This window comes from Lissotriton helveticus, chromosome 2_1, assembly GCF_964261635.1.
Source record: "Lissotriton helveticus chromosome 2_1, aLisHel1.1, whole genome shotgun sequence".
Taxonomy (NCBI): domain Eukaryota; kingdom Metazoa; phylum Chordata; class Amphibia; order Caudata; family Salamandridae; genus Lissotriton; species Lissotriton helveticus.
Genome location: NC_136059.1, coordinates 482,803,126 through 482,821,101, shown reverse-complemented (window position 1 = coordinate 482,821,101; position 17,976 = coordinate 482,803,126). Strand labels below are relative to the sequence as shown.

The following is a 17,976-nucleotide window of genomic DNA, read 5'->3' as shown; positions in this document are numbered from 1 at the left end:
CAGGTACCCTCTCTATAGTGCTTTTTGCCAAAAGAGACTGCACTTTGTGGCATAAAACAAACATGTGATCTTCTGATAGGTGGTCTGAAGTAGGTGGCAGGTGCAGTGGGTTGAAAGGGAAAGGTAGGGTGTATACCCACTAGACAATCTGCAGGACTTATTTGTCAGATGTGATTTGTTGCCATCCTTGCAGGAAGTGAGGGCTCCAGCTTCCTACTGGGTAGCTGTGTGCTGGTCAGGGCACACTATAGGGAATTTGAGGTTGTGGTCGGAGGGGCAGAAGACTGGGATGAAGGTTGCCCCTGGTGGCCAGGTTTTATTCTGTTGAGCCCATATCCCAGAAATGGGCTTAAGAAGTCCAGACTGCACTGAGAACAAAACAGCCAGTTATAACGCGAGTGAGTCCCTGTGGTTCTTTGGGACTCCATAAATGTGAGAGGGAGCATGTAAAAGATGTGCAGCGCAAACTTAAGAAAGCCCTCTAATTACTCCAATGCTGCTGATGGTCTGGGAATCTTTGAGTGCACTGGGACCTGAATCTGCTTCTCATTGAACTGGAAGACCTGGAGGCACGGTGATGCACTTGTGCCTTTTTGGAAAGTGTGGTGACAAGGGAAAGAGTCTTGTCTGACCTTCTTGTGTTTCTTTAAATTATTTGAAGACTTACCATGAAGAAAATCTGCCTTTGGAACTTATTCAAGAGCAGGTCCTCACCTTGGACATGGACCTGGAAAGGGACCAGTGTGGATCCCCTCTGGTGATTCATCAAGTAGAGCTTTGCCTCATGCTCGTGGATGGCATTACAGTTCATCTGGGTGCAATAGTCGCATACCTTTGAGTCACGTGAAGAATTCCAACACAAAAGGCACACCATGTGTGTGTTTGTGTGGGGTGGGGGTTTGTCTGACACCTGTCTGCAACAGCTCCCACAAGGTTTGAATCCTGCTGCTTTAGGGGGTGACATATGTTACACGTTGGGAAGTGTTTTAAAGAAAATTCCTTTCCAAGTGATGAAAGGGGTTGAGCCCGGGATCTGCATTTCGAGGCATGAAAAGAAAGGAAGTGACAAGAGCGAGCATGGGAGGTGCTTATATATTACTGTTAATCACCTCCGGAGTGGATGAAGATGTGTGGAGTCACAGTGCCACTTGCTTGTGTGAGGGTGTTGCTTTTAACTTTTGCCTAGCCAATCTGGTGTCTCTGGGAAATTCACAAGGTCATGCATCTGCATTTAGAATTATCCATCAGAAGCAATGGCTTGTGAGCTTTAGTGGAAGAAGTTTGGAACAAAGTTTTAAGGACAGTTAGAGTACTTATACTTTTAGGCGGGCATGAAAATCCATGCAGTGCTTGGTAAAGGGTTGTAAGGTGTACCAGGATGCAGCTCTACATATGTCGGCAAGTGGGATATCTTCAGGGGAAGCCAGTGTCGCTCTGTTGTGATTGGTATGTGCCCCAGGCACAGAGTGCAGTGTGTGCTTTACTTTGGCAGAGCAAGCTTAAAATACACTTCACAATCACCCTAGCAAGGCTTGCTTTGGAAATTAGTCTAAGTGGGGCTTGCGAAAAGCTACATGGAATTGCTTTGCCTTTCTAAAGGATTTAGTACTGTCTATATAGTACATAAGGGCTCTCGACTTTAACATTTGTAAGTCCATTCTGCAACCAAACGAAGTTGTAGGAAAAGTGGCAGATCAATGGTTTGTCATGGTATGGAGAGAAAAGCTTTAGCAGAACATGAGGTTTGTGAAAGTTTACACATCTAATTGCAGCACCAGGAGCCTTGGGAGAACAATGTTTAAGTCCCATGAAGGAACTGACAGTTATCTATTTTGCAAGTAGGCTGCTACAGTGGCAGAATGTATATGGGCTGAATTGTTTGCCAAGCCTGTTTTCTCTAGGTGCACCAAGTAACAGTCACAGAGGCCTTTATGCCTGCTTGCTGAGACTAGAGAAAGTGGACATTTATTTTTCCATTTGGTTGGTTATCACGCCATTATTCGCTTATGGGTCTCAATACAAATGTGCATGCATTCTTCTGGGAGTTCAAGGTAATTAAGACTCCAAGACCTCAGGTGCCAAATCGCAAGATTTAAGGCCCTGAGACTAAGGGGGCTGAATGTGATGTGGTCCTGATGGAGCCTCTTGAGAACTAAGGACAATACCAGAACTAGTGAGTATATGAAGTCTGTCTCAACCATGTGAGTTCTCTGAAGAGTGAGTCACAGGTGCTTGTTGCATTTTGCTCACTACATATGGTATCTGTGGGAGTGGAAGAAAAGTGTACACAAATCCATAGGGCATTGCCCATGCCCGGTTGGTACCAGATGGTGAAGCTTTAGCATTTTGAGTTCTTAGCGGCAAAGGTAGACTCCAGCCCCAGCACTGGAATTATTGCTGAAGTATCCAGGTGGTCATTTCCCATTCGTACCTTTTTTGATTCACCATGTTAAGCAGGTCCAGTAAGTCGCTGTATACTCCTGGAAGGTGTCTGGATCATTTGTTGCGGAGTCCTTCTGTTTTCAATGTCAGATTGTTGGCACTACTCTGGGAAAACCTGGTGATTGCATGCACCCAATCAACCCCCCCCCCCCCCAACCCCCCCCCACCCCCTCCATTTCTGAACAAAATACATTACGGTCATATCTGTGAGAATAGTTTTGTTTTGAACCAAATTGAAAAATGCTTAGAGTGCTAACTGAACCATCAATTCCAGTGCATTGATATATAGGCTCTTGATCAGCAGACCATTGGCCCCTGATTGTCAGGTCATCCAGATGTGCTTCCGTCTCGGAGGAAGGAGCCTGCACTGACGGTCACTTGTAGTTGGGGGAGAAGGGGTGTGTGAAATTGAGGAACAGCTGCACAGTAACAAGCTCTTGTTCCACATAACAGTTCATGCAGAACTAGATCCCCTCAGTAACCAGTCACTTGCAACCAGCATCTGGAAAAGAACATGTACAAGCGAGTATTTGGCACTACTGCCTGGTGGGCCAAACAAGAATTCCTTGTGGTCCTTTGGGAAACAGATTAACGACTAAGTTGGTCTGACTATTGGAACTTAATATATTTAGAACTAAATAGGAGGAATGCACTCTCCATAAGAGACAGCCTAAGACTCATTGCAATATGACTTTGCTTTGAACTTGTTTTAGTCAGATTTGTTTCTTAAGCATTCAGCTGTCAATGTGTTGCTAGCTGCAATTTCAGTGAGTCTGATTGCACTTCTGTAGATTGTCAGGCCCAGATGATCAAAAGGAACTTGAACTTCCAAAATACAACTGGAGGCGAGTCTATGTGCAGGTGCACTGGTGGAACGAGGGGAGGCACCTGGCAACCTCTACTTAGGAGGAAAAAAATTGCAATATCACTCCAAATACTAGATGGTAGCAGTGTGCAAAACATGTGATCTACAGTAAAGACAAAACAGGTAAAGTCTGAGAGTTTCATTCAAACATTTTCTTTCCAAGTCATTTTATTTCTGCTCATATCACTGCACCTCATTCCTTGCAGCGTCATACATGTCCATAAATCAATAGTAGACCACATAAAGCTATCTCCATTGTGAAGCATAGAGGGCTTCAGGTCAACATCAATGAATCATTCAAGATTATCGTCAATACCTACACCATACAAGTGTTCTGAGTAAAACATACCATGAAGTTCAAAAGCTAGGTGGTAGAATTAAGGGAAGGATGTGAATTACAACCGATTCATGCTACAAAAATATAAACTCTCTCCCAGATAATGTACCTTCTGAAGCAACAAACCAGTTTCCAGAAATATACATCACAATTAAAAGCTTAAATGCTAGAAATCAGAATTAGGCCATACATCAATGTTAAATTAACCTTTCTATACCTGCAAAATCATGGTATCCGTGGAAGCTATCGTCATCCACCCTACAGGCTTCCATTAGGCTGCTGAAGAGAGTACCGATAGGATCAAGTGGATGACCGACCCAACCTTCAAGATTGGTTATTGAGGTTAATCCTTTGTGAAGCAGCTCTAGAAAGTGGAATGCGAAAAAACAAGTCAGATGAAGCAGTTCCAAGCAAAACAGCACACTGTTTCTGCCAAATAGTACTTACACTTAAATGCACATCTAATCACAAGCCCAAGGAGAACACCTCCATTCGGGCCTGGAAAAACAGACAGCACGGAGATGGTGAATTTCTGTCTTTGAATACGCAAATTCTGCCAGCAAATGTTGACACATAAGCGGACCTGTACTCTAGGTGGATTAAAAGCGCATGTGACAAATTTGTGCCAATTAAGTTTTTTACCCCCAGGAGAGCCCAGCCCGTAGCACTTTGGTTCTCAGTGAACCTGCAAGAGCATAAAACAGAGTGCAAAAGGCTTGAAGGGGCTTGGAGGAAAGGGTACAGTATCAATAATAGAGAAAAGTATAAAGAAAGCCTCAGTGGCTACAAGAAACTACTCCTAGAGACCAAGAAAGCGTACTTTGCGGAGCAAATAAAGGAGGCCAACTCATGCTCCAAAGAACTGTTCAGGACCATCACCAATATGACTAAGCCTAACACACCCACTTCACATAGTAGCCCAGCACTTTGTGAATCGCTTGCCTCTTTTTTCCAGAATAAGGTGGAGGCTATCTTCTCTTCCTTTTCTAAGGGAGAAGGGGAGATGGGCGAAGCACAGCTAGTCGTGCCTCAGGGGTGATGTCAGTGTCTGATAGATTGGAGGGTTTTAATCCGCTTCAGATCTCAGAGGTTACAAGCCTTCTGCGGGCATCGCGCTCTGGTTCTCCCAAGGACCCCTGCCCAGCTGCGGTACTCACAAATATTCCTGAGGTTGTGGCTTCCATCCTTACGCCTTGGTTTAAAACCATTATAGACGTGGGCGAATACCCTAGGCTTTGGAAATCCGCCTCATTACTCCCGCTAATAAATAAAACTAATTTGGATAAAGACGATCCCAATAATTACAGACCCTTATCTCGTTTGCCGCTGCCGGCCAAGTTTCTGGCGAAAGCCAAAAACAGGCAGCTCAGCTCTTTCTTTCAAAGTACTAAAGCAGTTTGGGTTTTGTGCAGGGCATAGCACGGAGCTGGCCCTGATCAAGGCCGCTGAGGAGGTTAGAGCAGCCGTTGATCAGGGAGGGGTTGCTGTCCTGATCCTTCTGGATCTGTATGCGGCCTTCAATATGGTCCATTACTGTGTGTCGATAGACTGTTTGTCGAAGGTAGGGGTGGAAGGGAGGGCCTGGCACCTCCTGAAACCTTTCTTGGCAGACAGAATCCAAACAGTTGAGATGGGGCAGGACAAATCTAAGCCTTTTACCCTCCCATGCTGGGTGCCGCAGGGTTCCCCCCCCTGAGCCCCACGCTCTTTAGTGTCTATGTCAGTCCATTGGCAACACGGATCAGGTCCTTCGGGCTGCAACTAACATCCTATGCTGACGACACACAAATTGTGTTGTCCATTCAACAAGGGACCAAAGACATGATGGTCGCGAGAGGTCATGATTGTCTGAAAGGTATCTGGTTGGATGGCCTCCAATTGCTTGAAATTGAATGCAGGCAAGACCAAGGTCATTATATTTGGGAACAATCCCCACATCTAGTCTCCTGACATGTGGCCTGAAGTTATGGGAAAGCTACCAGCTCCCGCAGACAAAGCCAGAAACTTGGGTGTGATCTTGGATCATAAACTCGATTTTGGGGACCAGGTCAGCGGAGTGGTATCTACCGATTTCTATCTCCTTAGGATGCTGAGAAAAATTAAATTTCTCCTTCCAGTAGATGGTTTCAGGACAGCAGTCTCAGCCCTCATTTTGTCCCGCCTTGATTACTGTAATAGTCTGTACCTGAACTTGAAAAAAAAAACATCTGGTCAGACGTATAACATGCAGCAGCGAGACTGCCAACTGGAATACCAAGGTTTGCCTCAGCTCGAGATGGTCTCCGGCTTCTGCACTGGCTACCAGTTACAACACTATCACAATTCAAGGCAATGTGCACAGTTTTTAAGGCACTGAGGGGCAATGGGCCTGAATTTCGGACTAGCTGCTTTGAATGGTATTTGATATTTGATATTTATGTGCATTTGTAAAGCGCAGACGTTCGCTCCCAAGGGAGCATCATGGCGCTAAGCAAGCTGTGAACGGATAACTGAAAGAAGTGGAGTGTGATAAAGGAGTGGAGCTAAATAGCAGCCAAGACAGAGGAGTCTGGTTGCTGGTAGACCCATGTCTTGAGAAGTTTTCTAAAATTGTTCTCATTTTCTGTACATCTAAGGTTGACAGGTAGGTTGTTCCAGGCCTTGGCTGCCAGAACAGTGAAGGATTTCCCACCTTTGGTCTTGAATTTGAATCTGGGGATTCGGACCAGATTTGTCCCGGAGGATCTCAGGCAGCGCGGGGGATTATAGCGCGTGAAACGATTTGCAAAATAGCGGGGCCCTGTATTTTGCATAGTTTTAAAAACTGTGAGGAGCAGTTTAAAAAGGATTCTTTTGTGCAGCGGCATCCAGTGCAGCGAATTAAGTGCTGCCGACGCTGATGACCTTCTGGGGAGTTGTAAAACCAGTCTGGCTGCAGCATGTTGGATGCACTGCAGCTTTCTGAGAGTAGATTTTTTCACTCCGGCCATAAGGCCATTGCAGTAGTCGAGTCGAGAAAGTATGAGAGCTACCGCGACTGACTTTCTAGCTGCAATTGGGAGAAAATCAAAGAATTTCTTTAGGGATTTTATTTGTCCAAAGCAGCGACCGGCAGTGATCTTGACGTGGTCATCGAAGGAGAGAGATGAATCGAATTGCACGCCTAGGTTCCGGGCTGATGATACAGCCCTTGGAGGGGCCTCTGATCCTAAGGGCCACCAGTCTTTCGGACAAAAAGACAGATTTTTACCCAGTGGGATGATTTCTGTCTTAGCACTGTTGCATCCAAGATGGTTAGTATTTAGCCACTTAAAAACATCAGAGACAGTTTTTGAACCGGAGATCTGCGTCAGTCCGATGTTTGTCAATAGTGACGACCAATTGAGTGTCGTCAGCGTAAGACGCGACTAGAATCCCATGTGATTCTATCACAGCTAGGAGGGGTGCCATGTAGATGTTAAAAAATAGGGGACTTAATATGGACCCCTGGGGCACTCCAGATGTGATGAGTTTTTCGCAGGAAAGGTGAGGACCGAGGGACACGGTCTGGGACCTATTAGATAGGAATGATGAAATCCAGGCCAAGGCTGTGTCTGTCACGCCAATCTCTCGCATTCTGTTGATTAAGATGACATGCGAGATAGTGTCGAACGCTGCTGTAAGATCCAGCAGGATGAGGACAGCTTGCTTGCCCTCATCCTGCAGGAATTTGATGGAGTCAGCGAGTTCGATCAAAGCTGTTTCGGTGGAGTGACCGGAGCGAAAACCTGAATGTTGGGGGTGCAGGATGTTATGGGCTTCTGCGAAAGTTTTAAGCTCCTCATGTACTAAGTGCTCCGTGACTTTGCCGAGGATAGGAAGTAAGGAGATGGGGCGCATGTTAGTCAAATCTGTTGGAGACTTGTTCTGCTTTTTCAACAGGGGTTTTACGGTGGCCTTCTTCCAGTCAGCCGGTACAAGTCCGGATTCAAGAGATTCATTAATGATGGCATTAATGTAGGGGTTAACTGTCTCAATCAGGTGATGTAGAATGATGGGAGGGCAGGAGTCAGTAGGCGCTCCTGATTTACAGGCCCGAATTGCCTTACTAGTTTGTTGCAGGGAGACCGATTTGAAACTGGAGAGAGGAGGGTAGTTGACTGTTACCTCTAAGGGGGTTATCGAAGGAGGAGGGAAATCTTTCTGGATGTTGACAATTTTGTCAACAAAGAAATCTGCAATTTGATTGCATAGGCTCTCTGAGGGGGGTATTTCGATGGTAAGGGCTTTCGGATGGGTAAATGACTTAACTATAGTAAAGATAGTTTTTTGGTTTTGGTGGGCTTCCGTTACGAGCTTAGTGTAATATTCCTTTTTTGCTGTTTTTATGTCAGAGAGATATAATTTCCTCTGTTGTACATAGCGTGATCTGGAGACCGTGTCATAAGTTTGTCTCCAGTATCTTTCTAGTCTCCGGCATAAAAGGTGACTATCTGCTAGGGTCTGAGTGAACCAGGGGGCATTGGGTTTTTTCTTCTTAGGACCCTTTTCGTGATGGTTTTTGGGCACGGTATTAGCCATGACAATTTGGTTCATCCAGATATGGAAGTTGCAGGAGTCAGTTTCCACATCTCCAGTTACTATAGGGGATGGGGGTAGTGGTAGTGACTCCAGCTTTATACGTTCGGTCACCTTCTTCCAGTTGACTGTAAAGGTGGCTGGGGTATGCCTGGTACTGGATAGGGTAGGGAGTGGTATCATAACATCAAATGGGATAAAATAATGATCGGTCCAAATTTGAGGTAGCGGAGGGGAGGTTGAGAGGGTTGAAAGATTAGAGCAGATGCCATCAATAGTGTGTCCGGCCCTGTGAGTGGCAGTGGTGATACGTTGGGAGAGCCCGAAGATGTTTAAGGACTGTAGGAAGGAGATGGTATGGGGGTCAGCAAGCGATTCCATATGTAGGTTTATATCGCCCATAAGGGTGAAGTTAGGGTACTGTAGCATGTGCGCTCCAAGGGCCTCATCCAAAGAATTGAGAAAGGAAGTAGGATTGCCCGGAGGACGATATAGGAGCCCTCCCGAGAGAGAAAACGAGGCATTGATTTTGATTGAAAAACCCAAGCTTTCCGTATCCTTGAGGTGACATAGATCAAATGTGTGGCAGGGAAAACTTTCCTTAATGATTAACGCGACGCCGCCACCTCGACCAGAAGGTCTATCCTGTCTGTAGATGGTGAAGTCAGGGGGGAGGGCGGTAGCCAAATCGGGATTGGAGGAGTCATTGAGCCAACTTTCCGTAATAAACAGGGCATCCAGTTCGTGGCTTAGTATTAAATCGTGCACGTCTTGGCCATGGCAGGCTAAGGACCTGGCATTGACAAGACCTCCCTTGAAGAGTGTGGAACGAATTTTTAAAGGGGGATGCGCGTCGGTGACGTCATTTATAGGCAGGGAGGGAGTCCACTTACAACGAGGACATGCGAGGGGCTAGTAAGGGGGTCAATAAGGGGGCAGTCGGAACTATGGGGAGCGGGAGGAGGACGTAAGGACACTAGATAGGTGTTGTTATACCTGATGATGGGGGGCAAACCGGCAGCATGCCCTGCGCCCGGCGCGATCCGGCCGCGGACGGGCGCAGACGGGCTTGACTTTGGCGCGCTTCCGGCGCGCCCGCTGCGCCAGCCCGCTGCGCCGTCTAATTGGGTGACACATGATATGGGGAGGAGGAGGGTGGGAGGCCGGCCCGACTTGAGCGCTGACCTCGCCGTCCTCACCCAAGATGGCGCCCACCGCCGAGTAAAATCACCGGTAGAGCGTTGCACCGCACCGATTGAAGACTAGTAGCCGTCCAACGTTCCTATTGTGCGACAAATGCCTGGAACAGCTTGCCAGCGCATCTATGGAATGCCTCGGAGGTCCTGTCTTTCAGAAAGGGTCTGAAGACTTGGTTATTCACGGTTTAGGCCCCCCTGTTTACAGTGAGTCAGTGTGGAGCGCCAGGACACCCTTGGGTATAAGTGCACTTTATAAGCTTTGATAACATAACATCTTCCATGAAACCCAAACATGATTAGAAACATGAATGCACATGAGTGCAAGGTTTTAAAAACATGCTTCAGGGTGTGGATCTAGGAAAGAAAACACTATTCCTGATGTTTGACTTTAGAACTGCAGAGAATAACTATGGGTCAGAGCAGGTGCGGCTTAAACTTTCCCTACTGTTTTAGGTACTATGTCACTATATGCTTAATAGTACGAGGTGACATACTAATGTGAAATCATGCCTGGTCTTATACAAAAAAGACGGAAACACATTTGAAGGGGCACAGAGAGAAATGGAATGCAAATCTATGCATTCCATTTGTATGAATAATATATAGATATAAATATTTATTGAAGGCATAAATTCAAGCAATGGCATTTCCTTTTAAAAACATCAAGATATGCTAGCAGAAAGTCTGTAGTTTGTGACCCAAATTTATAAAGTGGGCTTCTTCAAATAAAAAAATGCATTACAATTTGAGATGGAAAGATGAAATTACTCAGTTTAGTTTCATTGTTCTATTAAATGCTATTTCAAAAGCACTGAAGACTGAAAGAAACTAGCTAAATTAACAATTTAAGCATTCACTAACCACATGAAATCTAAAATCTGCAAATCAATATTCAAGCATTATGAAAACAATGTATTCAGTGGATCTCCAATTTTACCTTCCAATTGGCTAATCAAGCATCAGACCGCATGTGATTTATTTATGGGCCTTGGGATGCAAATCCTTTTGCCAGGTTTTAGAGTGTTGACAAATAAGCAAGGGCCTGGAAGTCCCGACTCTGTATTCATTATTTACAGCTTATACAAAGATCTACAAACAAAATACTAAATCCTCAGTTGAGGAGACCTCAAGTGCAGGTTTGGTTCTCTCGGTATCTAATCACTTTACCTACAGCACAGGTTAATAGAATTGTGTTTATGGTATTTAATAGCACACACTTCGATTTCCTGGGCAGTACCCAAAATAATTCCCTGTTAATCAAATACCAACCATGAATTTAAAAATAATCTTCATGCTTCCGGTCACTTTCAGTGCATTGGGATCTGCTTAGATTAGGAATTTGTAAGCAAACTAGAATTATGCGTTGATTAGACATGTTAGTCTATTTGCTGTGTAACCCATGACCATCACTTTCCTCAAGATTTCTAAAATGGTATTTCATTGCAGTCATACCATCAGAAAAGAGTCAACTTTCCATTCTAACTAATTTAGTTGAGAAACGGGAGTTACAAAACCTAAGTTTACTTTTTTCATAGAAAAATGTCTCAATCACTGCAATATACTCTCCTTGATCAATGACAACTGTTTAAAGTCCTTCAACCAAGTTCCAACCACATCTTCCTGCTCACTTTAGGAATTTTGAAGTGGTTTCTATAACGTAAACTATCAACATTCTCAAAAAAGTAAGAATTTAATTTGTATATAGTAGCAAGCCATTTGAGCTGAATGTTCTGCCCTTCGTTTGTGTCGATTTAATTCTACAAAACATGGTAAAGCAATCTGATTCTTTGCCTTTTTAAGAAACCATTCACTACGCTGTAATGCAACATTCCTCATTTGTGTATAAACACATCAAGGTGTGAGCTTGTGATGATTGCCAAATTGCAGCAAATATCAAAGTAGACAAGAAATGCAAGAAAAAGCAGTAGTACAATTATTAACGTGTTTAAACGAGTAAACAAGAGTTCCATCATACACCCCTATTTCAACTCGTATCCTAAAAGCACTACATTCTGAAGGTGTGACTATGCATCGAGATTATCAATTTGCTGCCATGTTTCAATGCCAACCGGCTACATAGGACTTATATTGATAATATGGAAATGAGTGAAAAGCCACAAATGTTTGACATTGTTCAATAAACATTAGCTTCCAAACCTTCTGTTTTGTTATGCTTTAACTCCAATGTTAACCCCTTAGCCGCGGCGGTAATTGTGCCGCGGCGATGGGGGGGGGCGCACGGCACCGCCATGCTCGTGACGGAACCAATCCGTCACGAGCCGCGGTGGCGCTCTGCTTGTGACAGAATGGTTCAGTCATGGCCCCGCCCGCTCAATAGAACGCGCCGCGCAGGCGTGAAATCAGCGCCGAGCAGGTGCAGCGGCAGGGCCGTGATGGAACCATTCCGTCACCAGCACAGCCCCACCGTGGCTCGTGACGGAATGGTTCCGTCACGAGCGTGGAAGGGGTTAATGGTTTGACCATTTCCGTGATCACGCAGATTGTATTTTGATTCACATAGGATATCCATATCCATTCCATAGTTTTTTTCCCAAACAAGGCTTCTCCTATGCAAGATCTGCTGTATTTGTCAACGTTTTTTGGCCATGCCATACAACAGCGTGACTGCTGTTCAACATAGCTGAAAGTTGCGCCCCCTCCCCCCCAAAAGGCTATGATATTCTACATTCTAAAACATGGTTAACACATGAATAGAGCAAACCACTCTCGCGAGATGTGTGGATGGGACAACACGTGGTAGGGACACAGCAAAGACTCTTACTGGGGTTCTCTACTGTTAGAGCACCACTTCAATTGTTACGAGCTAACACAGAGAATAGTGCTTTTGGAAAGCAACCTTAGTTGGTAGCCAACGAAAATTTAAGAGATGACCAACAATCAGTGATTGACTTCCATTTCTATGCTGCAAGACTGAAAGCCCCTCTTGCAAAACATTCATCCCTCTTCCCATCTCCAAACCCAGGGCTCTGGGGGCAGAGTTGGCCGCATTCGGAGTAAGTGATATGGAGCACTGGTTGAACGTAAAGGAAGTTTCTGGCCAGTGACAGAGAATAGGGCCCTCCTCTTACAGTCTCCTCTCTCCACCTTAGCTACTCCCAGACTGGCATAGTCATTGGCACTGGGATCAGACTGACCCAGATCTGCTAGTTGAGCCAGTGCAGCTATAGAAATCCAGTTGACATTGCAGGCTGATCAGCTCCAGGCAAAGTGACAAAATTAGAAAGGACACAACAGGGCCAATCTAACAAGCTATTACACGTGAGGACACAGGGCTACACAGGCGGCACTGGGATAGACTGTCTTCCCACCAGTAGTCATTGTAGGTGAAAGCACAGAACCAATGGGCACTGGGGGCAGATTGTACAAATGCAACACCCTCCTAAGAGTGAAGACAGAGCCACGTAGGGGGCCACTGTCGGCAAACTAGGCCAAACTTACTTTAGTGAAGGCACAAAGCTAAGGGCCACTGGTAGTAAACACCGGTCCAATCCAATATAAGCTATTATAGGTGAGGGCACAGGGCTAAGCAAGGGGCACTGTGGGCAGTCTGGTATCATCTAACATTAGCTATTATATAGAAGGGTAGCCCAAGGACACTTTGTACAGGGCGTGCACAGTAATGACAGGAGATCTCAGAGGCACAGGGTATAGGCCACAGACATGGTTATCCTGTAAATTAGTCGGAGCTTTTTGGGCCATTTCTGTTCCTTAGAGAGCAAGGGGAGTACAGAGTTAGAAGGCTAGGAAGGTCCACTGTTTAAATCCATTCCATTATCACTCCTCTCCCACTCTGCTTTTAAAAGCTTCTATTATTGTGAGCAACCTGAAGAGAGATGGTGCTGTTTATATTCAAGAAGAATAAGTGCTCAAAATGGACCCCATGAGGCCCCTCTGTTCGATCTACCGGCCTAGGCTTCAACAATGTGGTGATTGGGATAGAGTGCGGGACTTTCAGCGCCATTCTGACTACACCTGTCCTAGAACACACCACTTCTTCACCCAATCACCCCCCAATAACTTGCGTCAATTTGTGGCTCAATTTGCTGCTAGAATGGAGCGCACTAGGGGGACCGGGGACAGGGGACCGACCGAAACCAGTCCAAACCAACAAGCTGGATCGGTACACGGTGACCAAAGATTCGCAACAGGGCCACCCATCAGATGAAACAGCTTGGGGAGGCCCGGTGGAAGGAGAGCCTGAGCTCTCCCTCAAAGACATCAAGGAGGCCATCACTGGCGTTAAGACCTCCTTGGACTCAGTGGCCATTGACATTAATCTCACCAGGGCTGACATGGGGAAACTCAACGAAAAAGTGAAGCAGGTGGAAATCACAACGGCCAGCTTAGTGGATGAAGTCACGCAGTTGCAGAGGGAGGTCCATGAACTGCAGGACTCCCGGAATCTCCCGAATCTCAAGCTGGATGATTACGAAGGCCGATTTTGTCGCAATAATCTCAGTATTATAGGAGTTCCGGAAAAAACTAAGGGACTATCTCCGGACCGGTTTGTTGAGGACCTTATCCTCAAACACCTGCAACCCAAAGGCCTCGGTAAATTTTTGTGATTGAGCGGGCTCACAGGGTTCTGGGCGACCGACCCAAACCGGGCGCTCCCCCGTGGCCCATGTTGGCTCGTGTCCTAAACTACCGGGACAGGGACGTGATCGTCCAAAATTCCAGAGCCAGTGCCCCCCTCCGCTATGAAAAGGCAGATATCTCCTTTTTCCCTGATTTCACGCAAAGAGTACAGAAGGAAAGAAGATACTTCCTATCTGTTAAACATGACCTGAGAAAAAGGGGCCTGAAATACTCGATGCTGTTCCCGGCGCGCCTGCGAGTCGAGGCGGAGGGGAGAACATGGTTTTTGACCGTCCAGAAGCAGTTGCGGACTGGATCGACTATCAGGGGACTAAAAACCCAGCGGAACGAGGAGCTGGGGGCCATGTGAACAATGGGCCGGCCCGAGGCAGACTTTCCGACAACGCTTGCCTTTTTGAGAAGTAAAGAAAACACTTGATGCGGGGCGGGTTGGGGGAGGGGGATAATTGTAACTGATTTAATTATTGGGGTCTGCCGCTTCATCTATGACCTCACGTTCAATGTTCAACTGGGGTGTGACAGTATTGTAGCATAGGGCAGGATGCAGAGCCCACCGATTTTCCCCCAGTTTTTTCTTCCTTTGAAATTTTCAGGGCGACAGGCACTCTGCAAGTTTTTGATGGGCAATTTTGAGCCCAGAGGGCAGGGCAGCGGGGTGGGGGTTGTTGGGATGGGGAACTCGCTTTAGTGGTTTTGTGTGTTTCCGTTTATTGTTCAACATTACTTTAATGGTGCAATCCCAATTGGTCGTGGAGGCCACTGTGGCGCTCAACTTGCAGGACAATGGGTGTACAGTGTAACAAGGCAGTCAAAATCTTAAGTTGGGGGACAAAATCAAGCGTAGTATAGTATTGCAATAAGTCAAGAGACTTGCACCGGACACAGTATTGCTTCAGGAAACTTTCCTCATTGGTAACACTTGCAAAGCTATGCATAGATGGGGTTATTCGATGGTAGCACATGCGGGCTTCGCGTCCAATTCCAGAGGGGTGGGCATCACTCAAAAGAAGTTGTTCCTCCTGTCACCCACGTCCACCCAAGTAGACGATCATGGCAGATAAGTTGGTATTACGGGCACTTGAGAGGGCCAAACTATAACTTTTATGTCAATATATGCACCCCCAGCATTACAGGCTGCAACATTTTCTGACTTCAGCACAGTACGCCTGGCTCTACCAGAGGGGCACCTTGTGCTTGGTGGCGACTTCAACTCCATAATATCAGGATCACTGGACAGGCATCCCCTCGCACAATCCCCCACACTACACACACCTTCTCTAGTTTCTTGGAAGCTATGGGGTTAGTGGCCGGCTGGAGAACGCACCACCCAGTCATAATCCAACACACTTTGCACTCTGGGGCCCATAATAGTTTATCCCGCTTGGATTATATAATTGTCCCTGCCCCACAAGTTAAAAATATCCACGAGATTCAACACCTAGCTTGGGGCATTTCTGACCACTCCCCCCTTTGGGTCGAATTGTTCTTGACCACTCCCAGGTGGGACGCGTTGCCCCATTCAACCCCTGGTATCTAAAAAGCCCGAAAATACGTAAGAACCTGATTAAATCCATTGACAACCATACGGTTGACTCACCACAAACGCTATGGGAAGCCTTTAAAATGGTGATCCGAGGTGAAGCTCTCTCTCTCTAATAGCAGGATCAAAAACAGACCAGATAAAAGACATCCGAGGTCGAGCAAGAGATTTATGGTCTCGAGCAAGACGCTAATTCTGACCCGTCACCAGATGCACTGCATACCCTGCGTCTCCGAAAGGATGAATACAAGGCGCTAGTCACTGACCGTGCTAAACTGCTGGGGCAAGACAGACTGGGCCGACTTTACGACTGGGAAGACAAGGCGGCGAAATTAATCGCCTGGCTAGACAAAAAGGAACATGCCAGTCTTGTACCGGAACCAACTCGTGCAGAGGGATCCCCCATAACAGATCCCCAAGACATAGTAGACTACTTTGCGACACTTTCACAGTCTACAGCTCCGTTGCGCCGTATAGCGAGACGGACTCTTCCGAACTCTTAAGAGACATCTCCCTCCCAGTACTATCAGACAGTGACCGGACATTTATGGACAGTGGCCTTACCACTGACGAAATAGCGACCGCAATCAGAGCACTTCACTCTGGTAAGGCTCTGGGCCCAAACGGCATCCCGATCGAACTTTATAAGCTCTGTCCGGACAAACTAGCCCCATACCTGAAATCTACGTTCGAGCACAGCCTAGAACAAGGGTCACTCCACCTGGACCAAAGAATTGCAACCATTGTCAATTCAAAAGGAAGGGAAACCAAAAACTGACTGCGCCTATCGCCCTATTTCATTGCTTAATGCAGAACCTAAAATCTTGGTCAAAGTGCTTCCAAATAGGCTGCTCAAGGTAATATGTGGTCTGGTACACCCGGATCAATCGGGGTTTATGCCCAGGAGAAACACTGCTTTGAATCTGCGTAGAGTCCATGGGGTCTTGGGCAGGGCGCAGACTATCCGTGAAGATGCCATCATGGTCTCCCTTGATGCCACCATGGCATTCGATACAATTGAATGGCCTTACCTCTTCCCTGTAGTCACAAAGTAGGGATTTGGGCCGGGATTCAGGAAGTGAGTGTGCCTATTCTACAGCTTCCCTATGGCACAGGTAGTTGTGAATCACAAAATCAGAAACCTTTCTACTCAGTAGAGGGACCCGTCAGGGATGTCCCCTCTCTCCCTTGTTATTCGCCTTGGCTCTCGAGCACCTAGCGGCTTGGATTAGTCAGGACTTAATAATTTGAGGTCTGCGGTGGTCGGCAGATTGGGAAGATCGCATCTCCCTATATGCAGACGGCATCCTTCTATATCTTACATCCCCAAACGGTCTCTTATCGCCGTATTTGACATCTTGACCATCTTTGGTAGGTTCTCCGGGTTTCATATTAATTGGCAGATATCTCTCCTATATGTCCTGTGTGAGACCCCCAACCCCCCAATACCTCGAAACTGCCCCATTCCAATAGTTTCAGAAGGATTCAAATACCTCTGTATATTCATCTCGCTTGATGGCTCACTCCGATTTGCCCGTAACCTTGCTCCCCTGTTGCAAAGGCTCAAGCGTGATATCATAAACTGGAAATCACTACCTCTATCTTTGTTGGGAAAGGCTGCCCTCTTTAAAATGATGTCCCTGCCCCGCCTCCTCTATGTCCCCCAAAACTCAGCTGACCCTGTCCCAAATTCATACTTCAAAGAATTAGAAGGGCTACAACGGGACCTTCTTTGGGATGGGAGACCACGTATCGCTTTATCAAAACTTACGCTTGGCTGGTATGATGGGGGCATCGGTTTGCCAGACATCAAGAAATATTATTGGGCAGCACATCTCATTGCAATAAATCATGGTACCTATGGGCGGCCAGACGACCCGGGGTTCAACATGGACAGATGGATCCTTCCAAATGGATCCTACACCCGTACCCTATACTCTAAACCGAACAGGTATACACTTACTGATCCCACTAACCACACAGTCAAGATATGGCATTCAGCTACAGCATCATTAGGCTGGAGCAATAGACTGACTCTTGCCACGCCCTTGTGGGTCTCCCAGAGGCTGGGTTACCTGGGCAACTCCAAAGGCTTTGACAAGTGGGATCTAATGGGCATCTCCCACATTCGAGACATATGGGACAAAAATGATGTGAAGACCTTTGACACCCTTCAACGTCAGTATAAGATGGCAGAGTCGGCGCGTTTGTTACTTGCAGATCTGACAGGCACTGCAAACAGTACTGCCCCGCGACTCCTCCCCACCGGACTATTCCACCTTAGAGGACAGATTACTAGATGGCCACCTGCCTGAAAAAGCTAGCTCTCTGACTTACAGATTAACAGCATGGACGATCCTCTGTCCCTACGGGAGAAATGAGTTGAAGACTGGTTCGAATTAGACGATGAAAACTGGCAGACGGCAGTCTCCTCCAT

General features: G+C 46.5%; 1 protein-coding gene across 1 annotated transcript in view; it reads right to left on the bottom strand.

Annotated features, from left to right (window-relative positions):
- ZSWIM6 (zinc finger SWIM-type containing 6) overlaps positions 1 to 17,976 on the bottom strand; it is a 527,701-nt gene that overhangs the window by 78,867 nt on the left and 430,858 nt on the right. The window contains exon 8 of the mRNA XM_078675132.1: positions 3,862 to 4,008. Coding sequence (XP_078531258.1) covers positions 3,862 to 4,008 — 147 coding nt within the window. The remainder of the gene's footprint in view (positions 1 to 3,861; positions 4,009 to 17,976) is intronic.